General features: G+C 36.4%; 1 protein-coding gene and 1 pseudogene across 2 annotated transcripts; both read right to left on the bottom strand.

Moving 5' to 3' along the window:
• Window positions 1-1,801: 1,801 nt before the first annotated feature.
• LOC148916673 (serine carboxypeptidase-like 40 pseudogene) lies at window positions 1,802-15,063 on the bottom strand (annotated as a pseudogene). Its single transcript, XR_016126966.1, has 4 exons — window positions 13,745-15,063; window positions 5,875-5,982; window positions 5,505-5,779; window positions 1,802-2,023 (listed from the first exon to the last, which is right to left on the bottom strand). The product of XR_016126966.1 is annotated as a serine carboxypeptidase-like 40 pseudogene (transcript).
• A 5-nt stretch (window positions 15,064-15,068) lies between these two features.
• Window positions 15,069-15,678, bottom strand: LOC148916672 (putative serine carboxypeptidase-like 53). The gene is made up of 2 exons (XM_089052255.1): window positions 15,672-15,678; window positions 15,069-15,412 (listed from the first exon to the last, which is right to left on the bottom strand). Exons 1-2 carry the CDS (start codon window positions 15,676-15,678, stop codon window positions 15,069-15,071), a joined length of 351 nt encoding a protein of 116 aa, XP_088908381.1.
• Between the last annotated feature and the right edge of the window lie 2,471 nt (window positions 15,679-18,149).

Genomic DNA, 18,149 nt, shown 5'->3' with positions numbered 1-18,149 from the left:
CTGCAAAAGTTTACAATCCCAGTCTTTAGGTGTGATTGGATTGATAATACTTCTGGTCTTGTAGTGGACGAACTTGGATTTACCCTTGTAGATTTGAGTAAAATTGGACATAGGAATGACCAATTTGTTTTGGCTTCTCAAGTCAAACAAGTATTTTTTGTTGACGACCCGATGCATCGTGGTTGGTCGGTAGTGTTATCAATGCCTAATAGAGAATATAATGATGTTATTGGTGATGATGTCTTAGGTGATGTGAGAATTGAGTGTGAGCCATTTACTAGGGGATGCCAAATGTTGACACATTTGATGAAGTGGTGGTTGAGTTAGGGAGTCAAAATATTCGAGATGGGTGTGAAGATATATGGGTTGAATGATGCTTTATGTAATTGGCAGTGTATGACATTAATTTTGTAATATATTGTAATGTGATTTCTTCACTTTCATTATACAGGTTTTGGCCACAAAACAATCAGTACAAAAATTACTGGTTCCAGATTACAAACACGACGGTTTTGATAAAGAACCGCCATGTAATTCAACATAACACGTCTCCAATCCCATAACACCGACGTCTAAAAGACGAGAACTTTAACCTGAACGTTACAAAAGACGACGTCGTCATGAATTTACCACGTCGCATGTTCTTTCATAAACGAAGTGGAAAAGGATGAATTCACGACGGTATTTGAAATCCATTAAATTTGTCGACGTTAAGATTTATGAATTAGACGACGTTAATTTTTTAATAAAGACGTATAAATTATTAACCACGACGGTCTTTTTCATGGTACCGACGTTGTATATAAACGACAACGTCGTCCTCATAAATTACTGTGTCGTAATTAATGACCCCATCATTTTTTCCACGTCGTTTATTTTCAAAATATGACGCATAAATTCTGTAATACGGCTCTCATTTATTTGGAACCGACGTTGTTTATTCATTTCAACGTCGTCTCAGTAAATACATACGTCGTAATTAATGAACCTGACATCTATTTCCACGTCATAATTCGTAGAAAAATCGAAGTGGAAAATTTATTTTACGACGGTATTTGAAGTCCATTAAACTTGTCGACGTTAAGATATATGCATTAGACGACGTCAATTTTTTAAATGAAGACGTATAAATTATTAAACACGACGGTCTTTTTCATGGTACCGACGTTGTATATAGACGACAACGTCGTCCTTATAAATTACTGTGTCGTAATTAATGACCCCATCATTTTTTCCACGTCGTTTATTTTCAAAATATGACGTATAAATTCTGTAATACGGCTCTCATTTATTTGAAACCGACGTTATTTATCAATTCAACGTCGTCTCTGTAAATACATGCGTCGTAAGTAATGACCCTGAGATCTATTTCCACGTCATAATTCATAGAAAAATCGAAGTGGAAAATTTATTTTACGACGGTTGTGGGAAATGTTGTGACGTAGTAGGTGTCAATAACGTCGTCTATTATTATTGTAAAGACGTCGTATTTATATTTGTCGTTAAATATTTGTTTAACGGCGTCAAGTTTAAGTTCTCGTCGTTGTATGTTTATCTTGCGGCCATGTTCTGTTAATATATGTCATCTGTTTCCTTTTTAACGACGTTTTTTTGTTGGAGTTGGTCGTCTATTCTCATCCTCGACCCTTTTTTTATGTCTTTTTGCAGCACAAAGACGTCGGTTTTATTTTTGATGACGTTTTTGTTTTAACAACGACGGTTATTCACCGTCGTGGTTTGGTTATGGAAAAGATGTCGGTGGATTCCACGACCATTTGAAAACATAATACACGACGGTGATTTACCGTCGTGTTTTTCCTTTTTTGTAGTAGTGGTAATAGGTATCCTTAGCTGCAGCATCAGCGGCATCAATGCACTCCTTAGGCTGCTTTGTGGCATTGGGTGAAAAATCACAATATTTGTTGATTTTGTTTGCAGTTTGATCCGAAATGAGGGCGTGGCTTGCTAAGTAGTCGTACATTCCTCTTGAATCAGTTTCATAGTTAATCACTGCATTTCCAATCTGGATCATGCGCCAAGTAAATTTTTACTTACCCAAGAAGGGTGACAATTTGAAGTGAAAAAAAAAAAGAAGGGAAAACAGAACATTATTTTATTCTTAATAAACAAACCAAACATGGGAATAAATAAAAAAAGACATTAAATGACCCTCATTTCTAGTGTTCTAAAAATCAGTGAATGAACATCTTCCATTCTTCTGAGATTAAAAAATGAGAGTTTCATTACGAGAACGAAACTAGAGACCCATAAACAATAGTGGATTTCTTACACAACATTGTACGAGCCCGACACACACCTCCCAACATGCAGAACTTTTTTGTTTCTTTACCCAATTTATGGACTTATACTCAACCATATTCCACTTGATGCTTTCATTACAACATACAATAAGCAAATTTTATGAGAAACACAGAGTAAAAGATATATGATGACAAATAGGAACGTATTTTGCTCCACCAAATGTGGGCATTTAGCCACTTGCTAGAGGGACCAATGCAAAGCATTTTCCCAAGACCTTTACAATTACAACTTTCACTATGACAGGACCCGATTCAAATTCCACTTTGGAATCATGCGTCGAATCTGTGCATGTCCGACACTTAGCAGGTGCTGGGCACACTTGACCAAATTGCTCTTCTAACTAAGACTCAAAATTATTTTAAAGTTTGATTTCTACCGAAAATTCGGCAGAACCTCCCCTGTAAATTGCTCGTTTCCCAAAATTTACAAGTGTACAGAAAGCAATTCATATATCCAGAAACGTTTAGCATGCATTAGACAAATAGCTTTAAATAGTTTCAGACCTCTTTATACCAAATAAATCATTTTGTTGTTTGAAACTGGTCTCTACTCTTAGAACAACATGAATATGTTATCAAGTTCCAATGTAACTTAACTAAACAAATTTTCAACAACTGATCTTGTGGCTGCAACTAGTAACTCTAGGTTGCCTACGTACCCTTACTAAGGAATCAAGCCATACATAATTCTTTCACTTTTCACATTTGCACTTGTATATCTTCATCAATTGTTATTTTTCAATGAAATTTGCAAATCAATCCATTGAAACTCAAGCAAGGGCTGTTGATTTCAAAAAAATCTTCCACTCATCCCATGCGTGCATATACAAATATATATATATATATAATAAACTTATTACAGATAAGTAGGAAAACAAGGAAATTATTACAATAGATTTGACCACATGAAACCTTAACATCAATATTAATAATTTAAATAAAACATGTTTCCCTCTTTCACATTTAAAAACAAATTCATCACTTAAAAAAAAAAATTGTGAATTATATAAAATCCTTAAAACTTAGAAAACTCTCAATCCTTGTCTCATAAGTTGGAAAACATATATTAAAACCTTCACCAATAAGTACCAAGATAAAAGTATCAATTTTAGTTTAAAATATCTCAAAACTCAAATACTATCCATCTAGGCGTACCCCTATTCATAACCCGTCAATTCCACTAATATTCTGTAAATTCCAATAATGTTCCGTAAATTCCATCATTTTATATTTATTTCCCACATTATACCGTCAATTCCAATGTGTCACATAAGCTACACATCCTCACAGGCCTCAGAAACACAAAGTCAACTCGAGCCAACACTTAGTCAACTTGAGCCGCATTCCTCCTTCCTCATGATCCAGATATCCCTAAGACTCGTGGGGCATTATCATAAATGACTAAACTGTTCCAAAGGCAATTTTTTTTTGGGGTTGGGGGTTTGAGGCGCTAAGGTACTCTTGTGGTGGGTTTGAAAACCATACTCCGAAACTCATCATAAAATTTCTCTTATTCCACAAATCCATTTTTCAAATCTTTTCTCAACTTTCCAAAAATCAGTTCTCAACTACATTTGAATTTGCACCACATACTGTTGAGAACTAGTGTCCATAATTCATCATTTTCAAACCACTGAGTATATATGTTAAATATAGACATATACTTAGATATTTAATTAATTTACTAGTCACTCCAAAATCCGATTAATAAGCCATTCCCAACTTTACACAATCAAACATAATGTAATATTCTTAGAAAGTATAAGCGATTACATAGTAACTCATAAACATTTAAATAATCCAATATCACTCAGTCATATACTTTAATAATAATCATAATAATAATAAATATATAAATAATAACCCCTAGAGATCCCATAACTTCCAATATTGCATTCGAATACCAAAATAACACCCAAGAATACCAAAGCGAGACTCCATCAAAATCCGCCACTAATACTATAACATAATCTCATAATCCAAATATAATCAAAATAAATCACATAATAGTCAAGCATTAATAATATCGTTCTTGAACTTCTTGAAGGATGAAACCACCTCGGAAGACTCTTGGTCATCCGAGGGATCAAACTTCCCATAATGGTCAATGGACCCGCGGGGCCCACGACCTCCGATTTCCGATCTGAAAGTTCCTACAGGTTAAACCAAGTCTACAAAACACGTTATGCAAGTTTAATCTCGATCGAGTAGTCGGATCGCTTGAGATCGCACTATCGGACGGTTACCATTTATCCTAAATTTTGAATTATTGAATCGGAGCATTCGGACTCTGATTCATGATTCACGAATTCCCACACGATCCTAGAAATTCCTAGATCAACATACTTGAAAATGAAGTCTATCTAACTGTCCGAGCATATCGAACTAGGATAATGCTCAATATGAGATATCCGATCGACAGTCAAACGATAACCAAATTGAAATCCGAGCATACCGTCGTGCTCGGGGCGACATGAAGATTATTTTAGGACCAAAGGGTCACCCAAGCAGTGCCCACAGGCAGCCACACGCGTCAGCTGGGAGTGGTGCCCAAAGAAATTTCGACGACCGGAAAGCCTCTAAACCGCTGGTCAAGACCTATACCTCGTGACTGGGCAATGAATGGAGCAATTTTTGTTCTTGGACCATGGCCAAAAAGTGGCCGGGAGGGAGGAGATGTCACCGGCCAAAGATCGGTGGCTACTTTGGTCATGAGAGAGAAAGGCTACGGGAGGGAGAGAGAGAATTGAGGGAGAAAAGAAAAAAAAAATCTGGGTTTTAAAAAAGGGTAATGATTTCTCCACTCTTAAAAAAAATAACTTCAAAAGATATTTACGGTTATGCCATTGAGCTTCCGTATATTATAATTTCTTTGTTATAATTCCAATTTGAGCATACTACGTGTTTACGGACTCATCTCGATGTGCTCTACGCAACGATACTACTACAATCCCCAAATTCTTTCACAAATAAAAAGTCAACTTTTAAACCCATTAAAATATTCTCGAGATAAAATTATCTTTTATTTGAATACTCTAATAATTAAATATTAATTTAGAATCAGTTATTACACACTAACTACCAAGAATCCAAGAACATAGTACCAAATAGAGTCTAAATTCCAATTATTATTAGCAATAGATTTTTACTTCACAATAGAGAGAGAAAGAGGGAAAGAATTACCATTATGCCCTTGAGGTTGATAATTGTCTTGTTAGCCCTCTTATTATGGTAAAGAATAGCGTGTGCAAGTTGAGGTACATAATGCCCTGCATAGCTTTCACCAGAAATATAGAACTCTCTGTCCTTGTGTTCTGGAAATCTCTCCAACCAATTCACCAAAAACACATAATTATCTGCAGCTGTTCTTCTATCCCCGTTGGCATCATAATCAGATGTTTTATTTGAGTAAGAAAATCCCACCCCGGCAGGGGACTCAAGGAACAAAACATTAGCAGCTGAAAAAAATACAAAAAAAGAAAAAAAGAAGAAGATCAATTTCTTTAAGCATTGAAAATCATTCTTTAGTCCCTTTTAATTGTGTTAGATTTACCATAGTTCCATGAAAATTTGTTTTGGTAAAGTGTTTTTCCATCGCTGTGGATTCGGAACGGTCCAAGCTCTAGCATTGCTCCATAGGCAAGAGAAGAACATCCAGGTCCTGTGAAGACATTAAGTCATTGCAACGTTTAAATTATAGACATACAGGTAATATAATTATTAAATTGTCATCAAACTAATAGATAATGTTACTGGAAGTTATAGTCTTCACACTCTCTCTCTACCAAAAAAAGTAGATTCATTATATTTGAAATTCCCTAGAATGGCCAACTGATCTGTTTCTTAATATTCAAACACCACGACAGGATTGAAATACTGTAACAATCCTGTAAGCAAAAAAATTCCAGAATACGCAGCAGAATAAACTCAAATAAAAACGCATAAACAATTGCACAGGGGACACACGATATGTTGACGCAGTAAAAAACCTCAAGATGAGGAAAACAACTGCGGGCACTATGCCGGAGAACAAATCACTATGAGAAAGAATACAAAAAGGTCTTACAAGTCTCAACTCACAAGACTAACGCTCACAAGGCAGATTGCCTACTCGCCTTCTACTCAACCCAACCAGCGATCTTGTCTTCCTTCGTCAACAAGAGATGGCACAACTCTAGTCTCGGCTGCTCACACCTCAAGGCACGATTGTTGATCACCAACATGCATAATGCTCATGAACTCACACATATATGAAAAGATGATTATTTAATCACTCATGGAGGCTAACAAGGAACAACCACATGAGTTTTCAATATGAACTCTCAAAAACCTCTCTACAAATATTTTGTCGTTCTTCTCCCTTTTTCAATGTTGCAGACCCTAAACAAAAAAGCTAAGTTCCTTTCTTTTATTACACGCTTAAAACTAGGTCAGAGACCAAAAAAGGCTTTTAGCAAAAATGGGCTTTTTAACAAATAAATTATTTCTTTAAAACAAATAAAGCCACTTAATTAAAAACCAGTAAAGACAAAGAGCCCTTTCGCTAAAGAATATAAAACCATCGTTAAAAACTCATTGATGTCTGGCACTGGATTATATAAGACTGAAATCATATATCAATCATGTACATCTTACAGCCACTTTTGATGATCAAGCAAATATGAAAATATGAATGCATGGATGCAAAACATACCTTGGCATTGTCTCTGAGCCACACTGATCCAGGATAGCAGAATGTCACTTGAAAACTGTAGGTTACACTCAAAGACCTACTCTATGTTTTTGTAACAGGAAATTGCCAATATACCAAAATTGCCAATATACCAAAAATTGGTCCTAACAATCTCCCCCTTTGGCATTTCCTATACAAAAACTCTAGTTACAAAAATTGGTCCTAACAATCTCCCCCTTTGGCATTTCCTATACAAAAACTCTAGTTACAAAAATTGGTCCTAACAATCTCCCCCTAAACCAAGTACAAGTGAGTGAAAAGAATTCCTCAAACATAACCACTTGCAATAGAAAAGGTAACCTGAATTCTGCACCACTAAACCAAAAAATAACCAGTGAAAAGCATGTATGGTTGAAAAGACAATATGTCAAAATAAAACTCAGAATGTTTACTCCCCCTTTTTTGGATAGGTAATGGCAAACTCCCCCTCAAAGAAATAACCACTTGCACATCAAACAACCACTCCCAGGAAGAACAATGTAGGCAAAAGTTCCAAATTATGAAATCTCCCATGAATGTATGAAAAGATACATGTAATGACGAAGGAGCAAGAAGGCACACAAGATGAAATTTTTTTTTTTTCAAACCAGTGTCACACACGAGATTTCTAAGCAAAGCTGTAAGGAGATAGCAAGTCAAAATTGAAGAGTAACAATGAGAACCCACAACATCAAGTGTTGTGAAATATCTCTGCATGTCAGGCAACACCATATAATCAAGGCTAGCAAAAGTGCACAGGGGGCCTTGGTGTGAAAAGTGAACCAATAGAGAGATAGAATGACAATGCATACAAGTGGTATTCAACAGATTCACAATTGTGCTGTATATATATATATATATATTTTTTTTTATGGAGCACGTCCACAACTTTATTAAGCTTTCTAGTGACTTGTAATAAGTCTTAGGCCAGATGCTCCCAAGCCAGAGGACTTTAGGGCACTAAGTATATCAAGGATACTCCATGGGCTTAGCAACTCGAGTCAAAAGGCTTCAAAGTTGTGACACTTTTTTTTTTTTTTTTTTTTTTTGAAAATAAATATGGACCAAGCCATCCCGTATTCGACGCGACCCTCGACACTGGTTAGGTAAGAGGTCCGGCTACTTTGGGATAACCTGAGTCAAGCTCCAAAGATATCTATCATTGTCGTTTAAAGTGAAATCTTGCAACAAAGGCATTCATAGCTCATATTGGTGTGCATGTGCAAGAACCAAGGAAATGCTGTGAAAATGCCAAGCAAGGATTAATGTCCAGAGACTAACATAGAAAAATATTTCCCAACTAAGAGCATGTGTCTCACAGTTAGTCCCGTACTCAGACTAGAAAACCCAATCTTAGTTCAAAGAAATACAAGCTTATGACAATGGGATTGAAAAGGCAATGCAATGATATACTACAAGGCTACAAAAAATAAAACCGAAGGAAAAAAATAATAACAGAAACTAAGAGACCTAATCGACATGGGCATACAACAATGAAATGTGAATGCAAAAAAAAAAAAATTAGAGGGAGTTCATTCAATGGAACAAATACCAAGAGACTTCCTGAGAGCTTCAAAACGAACAGTGTCTAATGGTTTTGTAAACAAATCAGCCAATTGTTTTTCTGTGCAAACAAACTCAAGACTTACCACCTTTTCTTCCACCAATTCACGAATAAAATGATGCCTAATATCTATGTGTTTTGTTCGTGAGTGTTGAACCGGATTTTTGGAAATATTTATTGCACTCAGATTATCACAAAAAAGAGTTGAAGTACCTTGATGAATGCCGTAATCACTCATCATTTGCTTCATCCATAGTAGTTGTGTGCAACAACTTCCAGCAGCAATGTATTCCGCTTCGGCTGTAGACAAGGAAACACAAGCTTGCTTTTTGCTATGCCAAGACACAAGATTATTACCTACATAAAAGCACCCTCCAGATGTGCTCTTCCTATCATCAATGTTTCCAGCCCAATCGGCATCGGTGTAACCTGCAATTTCAGAATTTGAGTCAAATGAATAATATACACCTAAAGTTGGAGTACCACTTACATATCTGATGATTCTCTTGACTGCATTCAAGTGAGACTCCTTTGGATTTGCCTGAAAGCGAGCGCACACACCAACACTGAATGATATGTCGTCGACTGGCTGTTAAATATAAGAGGCTTCCAATCATGCTTCTGTAAAGTGTTTGTTCTACACATTTTCCAGAAGGGTCAGCATCAATTTTGTTGTGTGTAGCCATGGGATTCCTTGTTGGTTTGGCAGAACTCATACCAAACTTTTTGACCAAGTCTTTTGCATACTTGGTTTGAGAAATGAAGATACCATGATCTTGTTGCTTGACTTGCAGGCCTAGGAAATAGCTCAGCTCCCCACACATACTCATCTCAAATTCGCTGCTCATAACTTCAGTAAATTCTTTTACAAGAAATTCAGATGTAGACCCAAAAACAATATCGTCGACATAAACCTGAGCAACAATCAAGTCCTTGTTGGTCTTTTTGACAAACAGAGTTTTGTCAACAGCTCCTCTGACATACCCTTTATTCAGCAAATGGGATGACAACCGATCATACCAAGCCCTAGGAGCTTGCTTCAGCCCATAGAGAGCTTTTCTAAGACGATATACATGATCAGGATTGTAAGGATCTTTGAATCCTACAGGTTGTTCTACATATACCTCCTCCTGTAAAACCCCATTTAGAAACGCACTTTTCACATCCATCTGGTGTAGTTTGAACCTCATATGACAAGCTATAGCTAAAAGCAATCTAACTGATTCAAGCCTTGCCACGGGAGCGAAAGTTTCATCAAAATCCAACCCTTCAACCTGGGAATATCCCTGTGCAACCAACCTTGCTTTATTTCTTGTAATAACACCATTTTCATCAGTTTTGTTCCTGAAAACCCATTTTGTACCTATCACATTCAAGTCCTTGGGACGTGGAACCAAGTACCACACATCATTTCTAGTGAACTGGTCTAACTCCTCTTGCATCGCCATGATCCAATCACAATCAAGAAGTGCTTCTTTTGAATTTTTTGGTTCCAATTTGGAAACATAGCATAGATGAGTTACCTCCGCAACGACTTGGCTTCTTGTCTTTCTTTGATCATTTAAATCTCCAATAATATCAGATGGTGTGTGGTCCTTTTGGACTTGCCGAGCACCAGGTCTAAGAGGAGGTGAAAACATATCTTCATCTGCATGCACTTCATCATTAATGTTAGCCACCTTGTCCTTTTCTTCTTGCCTATGAGCTGCTGGAATAATATCCTCATCATCATCTGCACAAGAACCAAATGACATATCAGTATCATTGACAACAACATTAATTGATTCCATTACCGTACATGTCCTCTTGTTAAACACCCTATAAGCCCTGCTAGTGAGAGAATAACCCAAAAAGATGCCAGCATCACTTCTTGTATCAAACTTTGCTAGGTTTTCTCTATCTCTATAAATATAGCAGACGCTCCCAAAAACCCTCATGTGCTTTATGTTAGGTTTTCTCCCTTTCCAAAGCTCATAAGGAGTTGAAGTTGTGCCCGGTCTAAGATATACACGATTTGCTGTATAACATGCTGTGCTAATAGCTTCTGCCCAAAATTTCTTCGCTATCTTAGCACTTGTCAAGATCACACGTCCCATTTCAAGCAAGGTGCGATTCTTCCTCTCAACCACCCCATTATGTTGAGGTGTAATAGGTGCTGAAAATTCGTGCTTTATTCCTTTCTCTTCACAATATTCAGCAAAGCTTATATTTTCAAACTCTGTTCCATGGTCTGTTCGAAGTCTCATGACAATAACATGTGACGATTTTTCTCGATCTGAATTTTGTTGCATAGGCCACGAAAACTCTTAAATGCATCAGATTTTTCACGAAGAAAATCAACCCAAGTAAACCGAGTAAAGTCATCCACCAACACCAACATATACTTCTTTCCACCTATGCTCTCAGTCTGAATGGGACCAACTAAATCCATATGCAGCAAATCTAATGGTTGGGATGTTGATATGTAGGATATGCTTTTGTGAGCACTCTTGACTTGCTTACCTAATTGGCACGCACCACACACTCCTGCAGACTTACCACTCAGCTTTGGCAGACCTCTGACACACTCATTCTTGGACAGCTTCAAGAGATCACGAAAGTTGATATGACCAAGTCTTCTATGCCACAATTCCATCACGTCATCAGTAGCGCGATTGCACACAAGACTTTTGTTCTCATTCACCTGAATACAATAGCAATTATCTTTGGATCTCATGCCACTCATAACCTTCTTTCCTTGAAAATCAGCAACATAACATTGATCTTTATCAAACCACACGCTGCTACCATCATCACAAAGTTGACTGATGCTTATCAAATTTGCCTGTAAATTTTCCACCAACATGACATTTTTCAAGAATGGTAAGCCAAGTGTCTCAACATCTCCTTTCCCTAAAATTTTACCTTTACTTCCATCTCCAAATGTCACAGAGCCTTCCACACACTCTGTATTCAGATTTGTAAACCAACATTTATCACCGGACATATGTCTTGAACAACCACTATCGAAATACCATGTATCAGATTTTCTAGCAGATAAGGCCATTAAAGTCACCAAGCACTTTTCCTCTTTTTTTTTCCACACTAGTTTGGTTCTTTGAGATGGATTAAAATTTCTTGGAGAATAGTAGTAAGCTGACCTCTTCTCCTTTCTAAGCACATTGCATCTAGGCCGTATATGACCAAAAACTCCACAAAAATGACAGATTGGTATAAATTTCTTTGGGCTAACCTTCGCTTCAGTAGAAGAGAATTCTTTGATGAATTTCACAGCTTTGACCTCTTGCTTAGACTTTTCACTTTCAAAACCCAAACCTCTCGTATCACCAGCCCTTTTTCCCAGACTTAGCATCCTGTCAATCTTCTCTGCACCAATGGTCATACCAAATATTTTTTCCGTTGCTAATTTTAATTCAGCACTAACATGGTCCCTTTCGAAAGTAAGAGAAACATTCATATCTTTCTGCAGCTGGTACTTGTCTTGGAGCATCTGAATTTTTTCAAGCAAAGACCCACGCAGATTTTCTTCTGTTTTCAGCTGGGATTGAAAGGCAGCTTCAGTCCTGGTTAGTTCGTCTTGTAGAAAAGCCACTTGATCAGCAAGCTCTACATTTTTCTTCTTCAGTTTTTCAGAGGAATCATAGAGACTATTGAATTGCTTCATCACCACTTCTATCTCAGGTTCTTCAACATCAGAGTTCTCATCTTTTTGCGCATGAATTCTCCCAGAGAAAGCAACAACTTGATCTTCATTTTCTGAATTTGAATCATTATCAGACTCACTATCACTCCAAGTTGCTGCCATTACTTTATTTTTCCCACTATTTTGCTTCCTCAAATTATTTGCGCATTCAGAGGCAAAGTGTCCATATCCACCACATTCAAAGCACTTCAATGAATCTTTAGAGCCCTTTCTCTCCATAGTTCTGGTTGTATGTGATAACTTGTCAGAAGTAAACTCACGAGGGCGACTCCCTCTTGTACTTGAACCTGAATTTCCTCTTTGTTCACCAGACCTTGAATTCTTAGATTTCAAAAAACTTACGAAATTGTTTTGTAAGCAAAGCATAATCCATTTTGTCTTCTGACACACTGTCACTCCCATCTTCTTTCACTGTATTTAGAGCAATGCCCTTACTTTTCTTTATTTCTGGAAATTCCATCTCATAAGTGGTAAGAGAACCAATTAACTCAGTAAGTTTATAAGTGTTCAAATTCTTACACTCTTCAATCGCTGTCTTCTTGGCGTGATACATCATAGGCAGAGATCTCAAAATCTTTTTCACTATTCTGTGTTCAGGAATTGCATCACCAAGGTTGCTGCAAGCATTCACCACCACACTCAATCTAGCGTAAAATTCAGCAAATTTTTCAGTTTCCAGCATCTTCATATTTTCAAACTTAGTCATCGTTGTTGAAGTTTGGATTCTCTGACAGTGGCATTTCCTTCATGAGTAATTTCCAGAATATCCCAAGCCTCCTTTGAGGTTTTGCAATGACATATAAACTCAAATTTTTCAGCTGATACCGCAGTGAAGATGGAGTTAAGACCTTTTTGATTGTAGGCACTCATATCGTTTTCTTCATCGGTCCACTCTGTATTTTGCTTAATTACAACCTTTGTTGTCGACTGGCCTTCACCTTCAACCTCTTTTCCACGCCCTTTAATTTCCTTTGTTGGAGGTTCCCAACCATTCTCAATAGTTGTCCACACCTTTGTACCTTGAGCCCACAGAAAAGATTTCATCTTAGCTTTCCAAGCCCCATAGTTAGTATTCTCATCAAGAAACGGAGGATGAGTCACAGACCCACATGCACGATCCATTCTAGCACAGCCCAACAATCTCACTAAGCACGTCTAGTGACCCGCTCTGATGCCAATTGAAATTCCCTAGAATGGCCAACGATCTGTTTCTTAATATTCAAACACCACGACAGGATTGAAATACTGTAACAATCCTAAAGCAAAAAATTCCAGAATACGCAGCAGAATAAACTCAAATAAAAACGCAAACAATTGCACAGGGGACACACGATATGTTGACGCAGTAAAAAACCTCAAGATGAGGAAAACAACTGCGGGCACTATGCCGGAGAACAAATCACTATGAGAAAGAATACAAAAAGGTCTTACAAGTCTCAACTCACAAGACTAACGCTCACAAGGCAGATTTGCCTACTCGCCTTTGCTACTCAACCCAACCAGCGATCTTGTCTTCCTTCGCAACAAGAGATGGCACAACTCTAGTCTCGGCTGCTCACACCTCAAGGCACGATTGTTGATCACCAACATGCATAATGCTCATGAACTCACACATATATGAAAAGATGATTATTTAATCACTCATGGAGGCTAACAAGGAACAACCACATGAGTTTTCAATATGAACTCTCAAAAACCTCTCTACAAATATTTTGTCGTTCTTCTCCCTTTTTCAATGTTGCAGACCCTAAACAAAAAAGCTAAGTTCCTTTCTTTTATTACACGCTTAAAACTAGGTCAGAGACCAAAAAAGGCTTTTAGCAAAAATGGGTTTTTAACAAATAAATTATTTCTTTAAAACAAATAAAGCCACTTAATTAAAAACCCAGCCGTAAAGACAAAAGAGCCCTTTTGCTAAAGAATATAAAACCATCGTTAAAAACTCATTGATGTCTGGCACTGGATTATATAAGACTGAAATCATATATCAATCATGTACATCTTACAGCCACTTTTGATGATCAAGCAAATATGAAAATATGAATGCATGGATGCAAAACATACCTTGGCATTGTCTCTGAGCCACACTGATCCAGGATAGCAGAATGTCACTTGAAAACTGTAGGTTACACTCAAAGACCTACTCTATGTTTTTGTAACAGGAAATTGCCAATATACCAAAATTGCCAATATACCAAAAATTGGTCCTAACAATATTAATGATAAATAATTGAGCTGCATATTATCAACCAAGAACTTTCTCAACGTTGAATTTTAAATCTTTGTATATTTCCCTGGTGAAAAATATACAGCTACAGCTTGAGGGCCGGGATATCATCCACAAGAGTGAATTCTGGGATTTGTTATCCCAGCCATTCCTCAAATTAAAGAGGGCGGCAGGAAGCCACCTGGGGAATGTGAATGAAAGTTGAAATGTTTCTAACAAGGACAAATTTAAAATAATGAGTAATGGTAATTAATTATTGTGAAAGAAAAAATGAAAGGAGGGAAGTTTGTCCGTCGTGCATGAATCATTGTCAGCGATTGCTGGATGCAAATCCTAGCGTAAATTACAATTAACAGAGATTCATTTATTTTGTTCGCATTTTAATGGGATGTATTTTCATCCCTTTAAATACCCAAAAAACTAAAAACAATAGAATTAAAGGAAAGAATGCATGCACGGACAAAGAGGAAATCACAATCAACCACACATAATTTTCCTAGCAGTGACAAATTATACCAGCATCATTGAGCTGGTGACGTTGACTACATTGCAAGAGTATAGTAAAGTAATTTACCTCCATTGAGCCATAGAAGAAGAGGTGAGGAATCCTTAGCCTTCTCTGCTTCAGCAAAATAGTAAAAGAGTGCACGACCTGCTTCTTTATCCACTGTAACATACCCACCATACTGAGAGAAATTCACATGGGGTTGTCCAGGCAAGCTATCAATCCTGTCCTTCTCCTTCAACCCCTCCTGAGGATGAATTTTGGCTCCATTGGAGTGAAGAATTGCCTCGAATTGGCTCGTGTCGATGCCCGCGCCTTCCTTCAACTTGGACTTGTAAAGTTGAGCAAGTGCTTGTGATTGCTTGTTCCCAAGGATTTGAGCTATGAAGCAAGAAAGAAGGAGAACTAAGAAAAGAAGTAAACAAGGCTTGTTTTGCATTTTGACAGTCATATGAATTAAGGAGAGAAAAAGAGATATATGAATTAGGGAGATCAGAGGCCTTGGATTTTTAGGTTTGGATGCAAAGAAGGAATAATTGTTCTAAGAAATCTCCACGAAAGGCTATGAGAGGTGACTCAGTCTTATATGACAAGAGAGAGGGACCAGATGGTTGTGAAGACTTTGTATGTTCTTAGTCACCCGTCATGTTATGCCATGTGAGTTGTGTTTAGGGAGTGCTTTGGTAATTTACTAACACATGCATTTTAATTTTTATAAAATGAAATGATCCAACCTGACAAAGGAAATGAGTAACAAATAATTTAATACATTCTCATCCTCATATTCATGTTCCCAAAAAAATTTCTCTTATCTCTTATGATCCTCCTCTAATTTTTGGTTCATATCCTTGTTATCTGAGTTTCCCTTTTCCCATCCATAAAAAAATTGTTTAATAAGAATATCCACTCATAAATATAGTATTTACATATAATATTTCAACTAAAATACTAAATTTTTTATATATGTATTGTTACATAATAAAATACTAAATGGGGCAATGAAGGAGAAGAAAGTTACTAACCCCCTAGCTTCCCGTGTAAATCCCTATTTTATAAGGACATAGATCAACATTACAAGGAATTGGTAAATGTGGACCTTAAGGATATAAAATGGGGTGGTGTTTACAAGACTAAGGACCAGTATTACAATAGTTTGGATATGAGAGTACCATAACATTGTAAGAGGATCCCAAGACTTATAAGTTACAAGATTTGGGTAGAGATTTACAAGTTTTTGAACCAGGATTACAACATTAGGGTTCATTTAATCCATAATGTTGTAAATCCCCATTTACAAGAATATAGATCCACATTACAAGGAATTGGTAACTCCAGACCATGAGGATGTAAATTGGGTCATTATTCTAGTAAAATGAGGATTTACAAGATTAAGGGCCGATTTTACAATTTTGGGATATGAGGGTACCATAACCTTGTAAGCAAGATCCAAAAACAGTAAGTTACACGATGAGTAATTTTAAATTTGTTATCGATATATATGCTCAATTCTTTTTATCTATTTTTGTTCAAGACTTTTTTCTAGGAGGTCATATTACTAATTTTGTACAGGGCCCCTAAAATCTTTGAGCCGACCCTTACCAAGACATTAAGGTGATTCAATATGTGACCACTGGTCTGCAAGTCAGACCTTTTTCACTAAGTTAGACCACGTTGGCCATCAAAACTAACTTTAAAGTTGGAGGTGGTGGCTCCCATTTAATATTTTTAGAAAGACCCATGACATGTTTACTTATAAGTAATCAGAATAAGAAAAAATGGAATAGGATAAATAAGGAATATGAATCAAATCAACTAGGAGGGATCCGATTTCCATTCCTTTGAGTATTTGATTAAGGATTTGTAAGTGAAATTCGCGTATTAAATGATTTCTCATGTGTAAGTAAATGCATGAAACTCAGGAATGAAAATAGTTCACTTTCTTATCATTTCCATTACTTGTAAGTAAACATGCTAATTTTTTGTCATTTCCATTAATTGTTTTTCCTTGTAATTTTTTTTGGGAAGTAAAAAATTGAAAGAAGACAAGAGATGAGATGATAACTGTGGTTGAGGCTGTGGTGCAATGATTGATACTTGAATGTGACATGCAAGGAGTGGTATGTGCCTTGTAGTGCGTCTTTTGCTATCATTGTGAAGGCAACTAGGGTGCACCAAGCGCATAAATGCGCCTTTTGTCTTTAATAGAGCACATGATAATTGATTTCTAAACAAACTGAAACATAACCTACTATAGCAGGTAAAGGTTAAGGCTTCCTTCTCTAGTATTTGGGAATTCTCAAGATAGCAACATGTGAAGGTTAAGAGAGAAACAATGCAGTTGCATAAGGGTCGTGCAATTATGCATTTCTTGTTTGGCATTTGGCAAATCATTTAACATGTTATTTTTCAATTGAGTTTATTCTATTTGACTCACGATGACATGCTTATGAATTTCGTAATGACATTTTTTTTTACTTTTATACATATAAAGTTACAGTTTTAGACTTTTTTTATATTTTTTATGAGAACCGTTTTAGACTTTTTTTTTCCTTCTGATTTCGATATGTCACCTCATTGTAGCTTTACTCAAGTTCATTATGAGTTGCTGGTTTTATTTATATGAATTATGATAGCTAATTGTGGTTAATTCCTCCGTATTTTATCCTAGTTTTTAAAAAACAATTGAGGTTGATAGTTTTAATTTTTTGTTTCTTTTGTTTCATAGAATTCGTGAATGCGCAACAACATTTATTTGAGAGCTTGAAAGTCTTTATCCATCAAATTTTTTTCACCTTGAGTTTTGTCTATGTAATTGGTTGAAATCAATTTCTAAAATAAGAACTATATTAATTGTTGAACTCTATGTTACATGGCTGTACTTTTATAGACATCCATAAAGTATTATAAATTTAGATTCTTTTCCTAACATGGCCATGGATTTTATAGTACATTGTTAGGATTAAATTTCAAGATCACAAGTATAAAAGAAGAAAGTTTACAAGTTTTCTCATAGATTACAAGATTTTCAGTTGTATTTACAAGGATAATGACATAATTTTACTCCTCAAAAGTCCATTCTTATGTTGGTATTGTGTGTCATTTTCTTTGTAAATTAGGG

The sequence above is a fragment of the Prunus mume genome, linkage group LG5 (genome assembly GCF_029339155.1).
Source record: "Prunus mume cultivar Tortuosa linkage group LG5, ASM2933915v1, whole genome shotgun sequence".
In the NCBI taxonomy this organism is placed as follows: Eukaryota; Viridiplantae; Streptophyta; class Magnoliopsida; order Rosales; family Rosaceae; genus Prunus; species Prunus mume.
The sequence above is the reverse complement of the archived record's forward strand: the minus strand, read 5'-3'. Positions and strand labels throughout refer to the sequence as shown.